The sequence below is a fragment of the Prionailurus bengalensis genome, chromosome A1, assembly GCF_016509475.1.
Source record: "Prionailurus bengalensis isolate Pbe53 chromosome A1, Fcat_Pben_1.1_paternal_pri, whole genome shotgun sequence".
NCBI classification, from domain to species: domain Eukaryota; kingdom Metazoa; phylum Chordata; class Mammalia; order Carnivora; family Felidae; genus Prionailurus; species Prionailurus bengalensis.
The window spans coordinates 116,795,793-116,808,462 of NC_057343.1; the positions used below are offsets into that span (position 1 = coordinate 116,795,793).

The following is a 12,670-nucleotide window of genomic DNA, read 5'->3' on the forward strand; positions in this document are numbered from 1 at the left end:
TTGATGTTTGTGGGGGTTATCTCATTCATTGTTTCTTTGCTTTAACATTTTGCATTTGGCACTGTTGAAACTTTCTAAACATTTTTTTTTTTTAATGACATGTTGGGTTATATGCCAGCCATGGAGAACCCACCATGGGCATGATTACTTGTATCTCCCACACGTGGTTCGCCCTCTCTTCTTCAATATTCCCACTCATTTTCCCATATCTCACACACACAGACACACACACACACACACACAGACACACACACACACACACACACACACACACACACTCTTCCAGATTATTTTTAAATGGAGAGTTCTGAAATTGTTGCTCTAGTTGTTTTCATAGCTCCACAATTCATTTTACTTTACATGTGAATATACTTTTAATATTTTCCCCATTAAAAAAATCAGATACCAAATCTAATGACTTTTTTGCAAGTTATTTCAATATCAGAATGAGATCCTGCTTTCTATGTAAAAGAATGCTAAAAGAAGCGAATCTTCAGCAGCTTAGGTTTGGAACAATTGGTGATAACTCTGAGTATAACATTTATAGTTGATTATCCTTAAATTTGAATATCTTAATAATTTGGAGCAATATATACTTCCTCATCGAGAGTAGAATGAATAGGAAAGAGATTTATCAGAATTGCTTAAGTGAATAAATTCACTAAAGTTATTTGTGCAAAATTGTCTGTTAAAGTTTATCTATTTTTAAATCATACATTATAATACTTCTGGGTTTTTAAATTGCGAGTTAACTGAATTTAGACCATTTGTAATGAAGTACATTATAAAACTAAAATGATCATTGTTATTGAAACTACTGTTTTCACTCAGTAACATTAATTACTATAGAGAATTTGCAATATATTTTTAAGAAAAGCTGATTTTAATATTTGGGGAGTTATTTGATCCTAAAAACCTAGATTTAAGGCCTAGGCCGTTTGACAGGCTCTTTTCAAACAGAATTTTCATTATTATGGGCTAAGTGAAGATCATCTAAACTAGCATTAGCATGTCAGGTAGAATTTCATAATGCAAAAACAACCAAGTGAAAAGTAAAAGATATGATTGGTTTCAAGCCAACAATTTGTCATCTTCCAGCTGCTAAACTGACTACCAAGTTTTGATGTTGAATGGTCTAGGCAATTCATGTCATTAGGAAAGCTGAGTATGGCAGAGGTCATTTGTTAGAAACATTTTTTCTTATAACAATTTCATAGTTACTCATGTATTTTTATTTTGTCCCCATATTATGTTTGGTATTTGTTTTCTTTCTTTTCCCCTGATGTGCTTTGCTTTTGTGGAAAATTGTCTTGTTCGATAGGTAGAAACATGGTGGTGATCCTCTATGTAAAATAAAGTTAATTACAGACCCAAAATATTTCATTCATTTTGGAATTGGAAGAGTTTTGAATTTTCATGAAAGCATACTTTGTTTTGGTGATGATTAGGAATCTGCTTATTAATTAAAATTTTGTAGCATTTCATGGAAAAATTTAAGCTAAGAGTTGAATTTTCTTTATTTAGGGAATACTTTAATAATTCAAGAGCCTCCAAGTTCAAGGACCAAACCTTTATATTCTGGAATTTTGAGAATCATGGAAATACTCGTCTTAACATGTGTTTTAGTCTAAACTAGATTAAAACAGAAGGATCCTTGGAGGACTTAAGCTGTCCTTATTGTGAAGTAGCAAACTTACAGGACAGGTGACTTATGTGTTCACCTGGACTAGTTTAACTAGTGATGGGCATCAGCTAATGAATTATTAGATACAGTTGGGATTAGGTCAGACTCCCATTAAGCTGGAGTGGATTGGCAATTTCCAGTGTAGGTCGTTGTTGGTGGCATTTGAGCTACCTCCCTACCATGTACATTTGGCTTTTTTTTCCCTCCCATCCTCCTTTTTCCTTGTTTCTCTCTTCTTTATTCTTCTCCTTGCCATAGTCCTGCCAGTGACACTCACGCTTACCCTTTTAAGAGGGAAGTAAAGAAATTGCTGGCTCCTGCCTTAGAACATAGCTAACTGATCCCAGAAAGATTTCTGTATGATAAGATAATTGCGCAGTTTTTCTGAGTGCTATTTTCCCTATAGTCTTAAGTTGGCAGTTTGAAGGGCATCGAAATTGTTAAGAAATTTGTGAATTGAAGAGAGTAAGAAGTATGTGTATTTTAGGTAAGTTACTGGAGGCTGAGATTTACTGGTTTGGAAATTTGAGAGCAGAAAGGGAAGAACTGTTTAATGTGTTCATGAATAGGAGTGTGAGTTATATAAGCGAATGGTTTGGAGGTAAAGTGGGAGAAATTGTTATTAGAGGTAGGTAAAGTTTCTAAGATGGAGTCTTAAATGAGAGTTGTTTGCTAAGGACAATGAAGTTGATATTCACTAATGAAGTTTCAGTAAAGCCAGAGAAAATGGGTCCCTTGTTGGTTATGAGAAAGCTATTGGTCTGTAGCTAGTTGTTAGGATGATGATGCATTATACAAATCTATTTTCAGGTGTAAGATGTTTGCTTTTCTGGACAAATTAAGTAGCACAACTGTGGAATGACAGCTTTTGTGGTCAAAGCATGTTGGTACTAGGGACTTACTATTTTGAGGGAAAGAAGATTAAGAAAATTTTAAACTGTTTCAGTTATCATTTTAAACTATCAGAAAGTTTATTATACAGACTATTTTCCTGGGCTCATGTTACAGTGTAGTTTAGCTTTACTTCTCAAAATGGTCCTTAGATCAAAGCATTAGATTTTCCAGTTCACAAAGATCCATATTGTGTTTGTTTTTAGATAACCTTGAGCCTTTGGTCCACATTAATTTCTTACAAGAAGAGAATAAGCCAGGTAAAAACACTAAACTATAATTTTAGGTATTTTTCAAATTTTTTTACACTTGCAGTCCCATCATTTAACACTGTGGGCCTATGAGACCCTCAATAATATTATATTGCTGAAATTAGGTGACATACCCTCCCAAACTCTAATTTCTGTTTGTTTTCCCACTTTTCCTGTTACTTTAAAATCATAGAATTCCCAAGTGTTCAGTGGTGGCAGATGTTAATAATATAATTTAGTGTATCTTGGAAGTTCTTATGTTCTTTGTAGGGTGAATTGATAGTGTTTAGATTTCTCTTCCCAGTATCCCAAGAACATTTTTAATTATTTAAGATAAAGAATTGTTACAATATTTTGTTTTTAAATTGCATAATTCAAGTATATTTTGAATCTTTTTTAGTTTAATATGGACTTATTCTCAGTGATTCTGACAGATTATTTCATTTTACCCAAATCTATATGCATTAGTGGTAAAATTTCTTTAAAGATAACTGAAAAAAGAGGTTCTGATTTTGTATCTGGAAAAGTAACTTTTTTTTTCCCAAATAGCAAGTTCACTAATAATAGCAGAATTCTTTTTATTATAATTTATTTTTTAGAGTTAGCACTTAGTATGCTTTTCGCATCATACAGATTTTAAATTATAATACACATACATTCTATAACTTGTTCAAGTCCATGCAGAGCCTTGTTAAATAGCCCCTCCCTTAGGAATTGTTTTTTAAAAAGTGAATTCCCAAACCTAGTGAAGAACCAGTGATTTAAATGACTGCCTTTGAAAGGATTCCTTGAGTCTAGTCAATAGAGATAAATGATAGCCCATTTCCATGCTGCATACAGTTGTTAGGGTTTATAAAGTTGTCAATATATAAAAGTGCAAAAGCAGGAAAGATGTAAAGTTGCCTATAAAATTTCTAGTTTTCATTATTTGCACTATTTATCTTTGCACTTGATTTTTTGAAAGTTAAGACTAGTCACTTTCACTTTTGTTTCTAGTCTTTTCTAATTTCTTACAGAATTGTTTTCAATATCCCACCCAAAGCAAAACTTATATGCAATTAAATATGCTTTATAAGTCCAAGAAAATATTTCTTAGTGTTAGCTATGTAGAACAAAAATTTGTTTTGATAAAATTTTTAATATGGGCCTTTATTTGCCAATGTAATCCTTTGTAAATGTGAGCTTTATTAAACTATTTGAATAGACAAAATGAAAGCTTAGGATAGAAAAAAAAAATATATATATATATATGAAACGATGTCTTTGAGATCCAGCTTCTAGCCTGAGATGGCCTGGTTTTGGAGTGTTGATTTGTTTTTACTGAAGTCAATGGGATCTGAGTCTAGCTGGGTATTGGCTTAAAAAGCTGGAAGTGAAGTGGGTGGCAAGTGGCAGCTCCCTCTTTCATGTAGTTTTCCATAATGCTCATAGAGTTTCATCATGGTCTATGTGATATAACTGGTATTGAAATAATTACATTAAATGAGTATTCCTTTTTGGAATTCAAGGTTCACTCACTTTTTGAGGGGGGGAGGGTGGCAAGGGATAAGAGTCTTTATTTTAACTAGAAGCATTCTTATAACCTCAAGATGTGCTCTAGAAAGAATAGGAGAACAAGATGTGTACCTGTGAACTTATTTTTTGTCTTAGTGAGGTTGTGAAACACAGTGTTTAAAATTGCAAAAAAAAAAAAAGTTGATAGTTTTGTCAATAGAACAGAAATGTGTTTTGGCTAAAATTAATTTTTGTAAGTTATTTAATTTTTTTCATTTTATATTCCCTTTCCCATAGCCTTTTAGGCATTTCATACTTAAAACTAACAAGCAAGAGGCCTCTCTTTAGATCTGGTTTATTTTTGGAATGCCTGAGTGTGTTTCTGGATGGGGGTAGGGGGGGCAGAGGGTGGTGGTTTAATTCTTGACATGCTCTTCTCAGCATGTTTTGGTAGTCTTTCTGGATCTCATGTTTGCAAATTCTGTTGGTAATTCAGTGATGTATTGAAATGAGAAAGTCCTCTATGACATAGTGTGAATGTTTGTGGCTGGACTTTACTGTAGAACCTTGTGCTTTTGTTTTCAACTGGGATAGAAATTAAACTTCCATTTTGTTTAGATTTTAGGTTTACCTAGTGGAACTGTGCCCGGTAGTTGTCTAACTGTGGACCAATTTTGGGGGATGAAAGTTGACAAATGTGTATTTGACTCTAGATAATCCTTTACTCAAAATTGTAAATTAAGGGTTTGTAGTATTAGAGTTGTCTTAAGTTTTAGGTTGTCAGATCTTTAAATGTAGATTATCAGCATTATGTTTATGAATTTCCTTAGGGAAAAGAGAAAAATTCAATCTCCAAACCTTTTCTTGGAGACTAAATTTACCATATATGGAAAATGAAAATATTTTAGAAAATGGCTTTGATTATTTTTAATGGAGTTTAATCAGCTTAATTAATTATTTTTCCTAGGTTGAAGCACTTATTTCCCAAATGTGAATAAAGGGAAAAGATCAGCAATTTGGCCCCTTTTTTTTTGAGGCCATTTTTAGTTTTCTGCCCCCATTTCCCAGTCCTAGTATAAAATGAATTACGGGTATCCCTCTAAGTCCCTGTAACCCCTTTTTGAGATCACAGATACCTTTGATAATCTGATGAAAGTGATGGGCCCTCTCCCCGGATTAAAAAAATGCACATACATAGATAATTTTACATACAACCTCAGGGGCATCACACATCTTCTGAAACACAAGTTAAGGATCTCTGCTCTAAGAAAACTCTATAGAGAAAATTGTAATGCAATTAATTGATAAAATAAAGAACTATTAACTTAAAACATTTCAGATTGGAATTATTGTTAGATGGTGGCCCCTACTAGCAAAATGTGACATTGCAACCAGCTTTGCTAGACACTATAACATCCAGACAGAAGGAAAAAGCAATGTTCTGAGAGCTATTTATAAGGAGTTAGGGCATCTCTAGACGTGGGAGCCATTCCTGGTTCAAGGCAGGGGTCAGGGTGCCTAACAGCTTCTCGCAGGGTAGAGTTTGATAAACCACAATGCTCAGGATGCCAAGGGGTTAGCTATTATCTTAACCTCTTCCTCACCAAAAGATTTTAGTTTTGTCTGTTGGGAAAAAAGATGTCACTAGGAAAAAAAGATTTGCCTTACAACTTTGCTGGAACACATCAGTTTGGTGATGTATGGGACACCAGTATTATTTTTGAGAAGGTACATAAAACCAAAGTAAATTATTCTCTATGTAGAACATTATTTACTAGTAGCACATTATTTACTGTTTGGATGTGTTAGCTTGGACAATTTTTACCAGTAAATATTGATTTTATTTAAAACTGGGAATCCAGTTTATAAATAGGATAGTTGTTGTATCTGTCCTTTCCCCTATGTAAAGAACAGTTTAAAGATTTATGCATACTTTTTACTTTTCTCTCTTGATGCCATGGAATGGGGTGGGAGGGGTGGGGGGGAGATCTTTGAGTCAACAACTGACAAAATGTCTTCTCCAAATTAAAAAATTGAGAAACAGCACTTTAACTCTACACCATTTTAATGCATGTATTAGTTTTCATAATGATTTTTGGTGCATGCCTTTGGGCTTCTTCAAAAGTGTACAATAGGAAAGTATATTTCCTTTCTTAGAAAGGAGATTTTTTTCTACTTTGCAACTTGTGATTACAAAAATCTTCCTCTGTGGGAAGATTAACCATGTATTGAACTACTGAAAAGTATATATTTTTAGATATACAGAAGGAATCTACATGGAGCAGCATTCAGACCTATATAGAAACCATAGCATTCTGTATAGGACCAAAAAGGAAATAACATTAAACACTTAAACAGACTTTGTTGGGTAGAAATACCTTTAGATCTTGCATTGACTTCCAAAAAGAAAATACCACAGAAGTTTGCTGAAAACTTTTGTTGTGTGAATTTTCTCTGTCAGTGTATTTAGCCCAAATACAACAGCTTTGGGTTAACACATACATAAGAATCAAAAAGAAAAACAAAACAAAACAAAACAAAGCTAACTAAATAGATCAGTCTGGTTTGCCAATCCAGCTTAACTGAAATAAGTAAACTAATCACTTGGAACATGAAAAACTGTCCAACTCCTCTAAGGTTTTGACAAAATAACCTTGGCTGATGTGGGAAGATTCCCACTTTGATTTCTGACCTGACAGTGAAGATTCATGCTTGACATGATTTCAAACCTGACAGTGTCTGTTTAAGGAGCTATGGTACAGTTTGCTAATTCAATCCCAGATACCTGTTGATTACCTGTGAGATCTAGAGTCCAAAGTAGCCAGCAGCCATATCCCTGAGTGCTCTGTGCCCATCAGATCTCTTAAAGCAAGCAGGGTTGGGACAGGTCACAGCTCAGATGAGTGACCTCAGGTGCTGTGGACAGCCCCAGATTCAAGAATTGTATCTGTTTTCTTGGGAGTCATCACTGAACTAATGTCCCACATGGTGTTACTTACTGTAGACGCTCTCTCTTGGAGGAGGCCTAGAGCACACATCCTAATTGCTTGTGGTACTCAGAGAGGGGGTGCTAACTCTGAGGCCCTGGCCAAATTCCAGTTTAGGGATGTGGGTCTTCTTCTTGCCATTCTAATTGGAAATGTGCATCGCTTCCCATTTTCCCTGTTGACCTCAGTGCAAACTGCATTAGCCTGTTTCTTTGCCCTGGTCCCAAGTAAGATGCTGGTGTGTATTATATGGGCCAAGTTCATGCCTTATCTTAATGCACAAGAGTTGAGGAAGGAGTGAGCTCCATGTCAAAGTGCCCTGTAGTAGAAGCGTAAACTCTTGTGAGGCTTTGGAGATGAAATGGGCCCTTTTAGCATAAATTGGGGAATATGCACTAGCCGGAGGCTTCCAGCCATGAGGTGTGAATTGAAACCTATTTCCCTCTTTTCTTATAGCATGTTGAGAAAATCTGTTGGGTTTTCAGCAGTCAGGGAAGGCCGGAGTTCTGCAGCTTTAATCTGGGTAACTGAGGCTGGTTGGGGCAAGACTTTGGTTAATTAACTGGGTTCTCAGATGCCACAGACTCCGTGAAAAGTCACCATTATTTTCAATGGTTGTGATAGAATTTCCCCCCAGTAGCCATTATTTTAAGATTATATTGCAGAGTTGCTTTATTTGAGCTTTTCATGTATACACAATCCCAAACTGGAAGAAATAATTTTAAAAATAAAAAAGGAATCCTGCTGTGAAAGGTATATATTACTCTAGATTTTTCTTACTGTAAATATTGTAAGATTGTAATACTGTCGATATTTTATTAACCAACAAATGTTAATCTATGTGAATTCAGACTTATTTTAAATGTGCTTCTTATTTACTGTGTGTGGTCCCTGTTGCTGACAGTATTAAGTTATATTCTGATGTAAGATTAACTTTATTAAAGAATGTAAACATTAATGTTTCCTTATGGGAAAACAAATAAAGTATAAAGAAGACAATTCTTTTCATTAAATATACTGTGTATTTACACTTGCTAGACCCAGCACCACTTATCAATTTAGTACACTGTTCAGAATTTTAGTTAACACAGCTGACATGGTTGTGCTCTGTTTTGAAAGTCTAAAAGGAGGTATTGTTGGAATATAAAGTTTGTATTTGTCTGCTGTGAATCATAATCTTGAAATTTCTAATCAAGTTTGTAAAACTTTTATAGTAAAACATTTTAATGACAATTTAAAAATTTACTTCTCTAAAGAATGGTCAAAAGAGTATCCTTTCAAAAATAGAATTGTTCTTTAATATCTTTCCAAAATGACTTTGGTTAAATGGACCAGATGTATATTAGTTAAAATTTAGGACAAAGTTGTGATATTCTTTGAGTTTACAAGTTAATCCGTATTGGAGATGTGCCAATTATACAGTAGAATATCATTAATTTGCACTGTTTGGGGACCCCATTAAGAATGCTGAATTTTGCCAACTAAGAAGTAAGCAAATGCAATTTAAAAAGTAAATTTGAGCATTCTGTATTAAATATGTGCAGTTATTATCACATGAAGAAGCGCAGTGTGTCGGGCTGTAATATAACCATACTTGCTGTCATGTTCTCCCATCTCAGTGCTGGGAACTCACCATGTGGAAACCAAGCAAATGTGTTGTGCATCAGCCGGCTTGAGTTTGTTCAATATCAAAGCTGAAACTAGCGAGGTCTGCTGTACTGCTTATTGAAGTATTGTGATTCTTTTAGGCATTGATTCTTACAAAATATATACTGTAACAGTATACTTTGTACAGATTTAAATTTTATTTGAAAAAATGAAATAAAGTAGGCAAAAAAAATAAAGATGTTTATTTTTCATGTGACTATATAAACAGATCAGTCTTTTGTTTCAGTGTCTTTGGGGGATCTGGTTGCTCTTGCATTTTTTTTCTTTGATAGATGGAAACTGTTTTTCGTACTTAGTAACAGGTATACTTGCCTGATCGTTAATTGGCTTCAAGCATTAAGTGTGCTCTCTCTCACACTGGAAAACTCTATTTTCTATTTTATTTTAAAACAAATTTATTTATTTCTAAAGATTTTATTTGAATGACTTGCCTGTTTTCTTGAGTCAGTTTTTAAAATTCTCTGACAGCATGATGGTTAACCCAGCCATCACAACTAAGGAGAAAGAAAAACTTGTCCCATAAATCATGCCCCTTTCCCACGGAAGTTTTTTTTTGTTTTCTGTCGTTTTAAATTTGAAATTGGTTCAGGCTAGTAGAAGAGCTACAAAAGAGTACAGAACAAAACATGAAGAGAATCCTCTGCAGAAAATAGAGGTTTGTGCTTTAAAATAAGATCCTTTCAAAACTACTTTTCTGGTGAGTGGAGTGGTAGGCAGAGAATGAAGTTACCAATGAAAATGTGCAGGAGTGATCCTTCAGAATAGTTTTAATGGGGCCTTCTTATAGGAAATTAGCTTATTGGACCAAAAAAATGGAGTGGCAGCCTTAGATATATGACATTTCACCCAACCTTTGGGAAGTAGAGTTAGAAGTTTTATTTCTGGCTTTCTCCCCGTTTTATCTTTGCTCATGCTTTCACTTACCTTCAGGCTGGATATAAGGAGGCTTGGAACAAGCAGTTGCAGGAACTTTATTCACACCATGGAAAAATTTTCAGTGGTATTTAAATGTATGTGACAGCAGTTACATTCTAAAGACTGATGTGTGACCATAATAATATCTCAAGATCCTAGTATTACAGTTCCAGGCTTTCCTGGGTGAATCCCAAGAAAGTTTTGCTGTTGTTGTTACTGTTTTTTTTTTTTCCTTGCTAAAATGGCCCTCCTTTCTACATCTGACAACCATCAATCCAATACAAAATAATGCAGAAACTTTGTTGTATGAAAACTTAAAACTGAGAGTGTCACTGTTTGGACATAGGAGGCGCAGAGCAAAGAAAAGTTTTCCCTAAGCTCTGCAGGGCCTTTGATTTAGGGGTCACACACCGAACAGGAGACCAGATTCCCTTCTGGGCTCTGGGTGGAGTCAGACAAACCCCTGGATCCCTGTCCAAGAGTTGAGCTCTCTAGTTATGTAGGAGCTTGAGGTGGGAACTCTAGCCTTGATTTGTGGTAAATATAAGAGGATTAAAAATCAGAAGCAAGGCCCCTTCCTCACTGTGGCCTTCCCCTTTTAAGGATTCCAGATGGGACTATGGTTAAAGATGCCCTGTGGTCATGTTGAAGAGCAAGTAGTGAAGTTCTGCAGGGCTACAGGGGGAACATCCCAGACTTGGGATAGTCTGTACTACAGGACAAAGCTTATAGTACCATTCGAGACCCTCAAGAAAGGTGCCCAGGATGTTCAACAGAACTATTTGTCATTTTTATGTAGCACTTTGTTTTCTAAAGTGATGTAATTGTCAATCTCTTCTCTGCCCCACCTCTAATAGATGTTAACTTTTATTTGACCATGTGGTGTGTCATTTACTTTGGCTCTTTTGCGTGGTTTTTAGAAATCTCCCTTGTTCCTAGTTCCAGCAACAGTTTCTTTCTAAGCAGACAGGACTTTCTGATTTTGAGTACAGGGTTTTGGAAGAGGTTGTGCTCATTCAGGATCAGAGGAAAGAAGAGATCTCTTTTTCAGTGTTTGACTGCTAGCTAACCTCAGGGCCAGCACACATCACCACCGCTTTCACTGCAGCACCATCCCCCACACTTCTGGGACTGGAGGAGGAGGAGCCTTTTTTTTCCCCCCCTGAAAATGGGGATTCTACCTTCATATTGCAAATCTCCAGAGTGTTTTCAGTAATGTCATTCCAGTTCCCTACCAACACTGATTTTATTTCTTTTGATTTCTTCAAATCAGGCCATTTGACACTTAGGTTGGCAATGAGGAAATGTCACAAAACGGAGTCAGTGAATGTTGCAGTGTTTAAAAGAGCAGGATATCCCCACTTACAGCCAATGGGATTGCCCAGTTAACCCCACCATCCTAGGAATCCTGACTGTCCTTGCATACCAAGTTCACACCTTTACACCTTCCCCAACTAGCAGGAGTTTCTGTATCATTCTCCTGGGGAGATTGGCAGCAGCTCTAACCTACCCCACTTTTTTGGTCTCTGGCAGTGACAGTAAGGGTGTGTCTGTACTGCTACCATCTTACATTTTTCCAGACCCACTACTTTTTATTTATTTGTTTAAACACTGAATGCTCAGAATATGAAAGGTTCCAAGCTAAGTGTTTTATCTAGGTTTTTAAATTTAATTCTAATACAACCCAAGAGATAGGCACTATCATTACCCCCATTTTACGGAAGAGGAGACTAAGGCACAGAGAGATTAAGTAACATGCCCAGGGTCACATAGTCAGGTCACAAGTCACAAGTCCTGGCGAGCTAATGTCAAAGCACATCCTTGGTCTCACTCTAGTGTACTGTCTTCCCCATAAGGTTCTGCCTCCTCTTCTAACTTGTAGAGTCTCCCTGACTTTGCCTCACCTTAGGATGTATTTAGCTGAATGGCAAAGCTTATGTTCCCTGTATAGCTCAAAAGCCACACTTCCTGTTCTGAAGGTTGATTCATGAATGAATCCACATTTTCATTTCCCCCTCCCCTTTCATGGGGGAAGGACTTACTCAGAGGAGGGCCGAGGAAAGCTGGCAAGTAGCCTTTCTAGGCCTCTCTCCACTGCTCTTGTTTAAGCACAGCCCTAAATACTATTCCTGCCTTTTCCCACCCTCACCACAATGGCTTGATCAAAGAGCTCTGTGAATGAAGCCCTTGAATTCTGTCTAGTGGAGTTGTTGATTTCTTTCTTTTTCCCAGATTATAGCCCCCAGCAGACACCCTGTCCTCCTTAAGGCAGACCTCCTGTCTCGGCCCATCTGGCTTCAGATATAGGCTCAGAAAGGATCAGGAGGCAGTCTCTAGGAAAGGACCCCGGTCAGCCCAGATTCCCAAAACCTCACTATTCACCAGTAATTGCCCTACTTATTGGATCAACTAGTCCTGTAGTTTCTAGCACAGAGTTAGTGTTTGGGCTTTTAGGTCTCTAAAGGCACTTTCCTGCATCCTCTAAAATGCTATTTTCCAGATGCTTCCTGACCTCCAAGAGGAGGTCCAGAGTCTGTCACTCTCCAGGGGCCTCTTCCAAAAATAAAATATGAAATTCCAGGGGACTTGGGGTGGTTTAGATGGCTGTGGCATCTGTTAGAACTCTTGTCTGAAAAGAGAAGTTCATAATTTAAACTGGAAGCCCTCATGTGTTTTGTATCCTCTAAAGTAGTGATTCTTAAAGCATGGTCCCTGGACCTAAAAGCATGAGTATTCCCTTAGAAATTGTTAGAATTGCAAATTCTTGGGCCCAACTCCAC

General features: G+C 36.4%; 1 protein-coding gene across 1 annotated transcript; it reads left to right on the plus strand.

The window, feature by feature from the left end:
• Positions 1 to 8,722: 8,722 nt before the first annotated feature.
• Positions 8,723 to 9,171, plus strand: LOC122480938 (IgA inducing protein). The gene has a single exon (XM_043575889.1). The coding sequence runs from the start codon at positions 8,844 to 8,846 to the stop codon at positions 9,003 to 9,005; it is 162 nt and encodes a 53-aa protein (XP_043431824.1). The 5' UTR covers positions 8,723 to 8,843; the 3' UTR covers positions 9,006 to 9,171.
• The last annotated feature ends 3,499 nt before the right edge of the window (positions 9,172 to 12,670 follow it).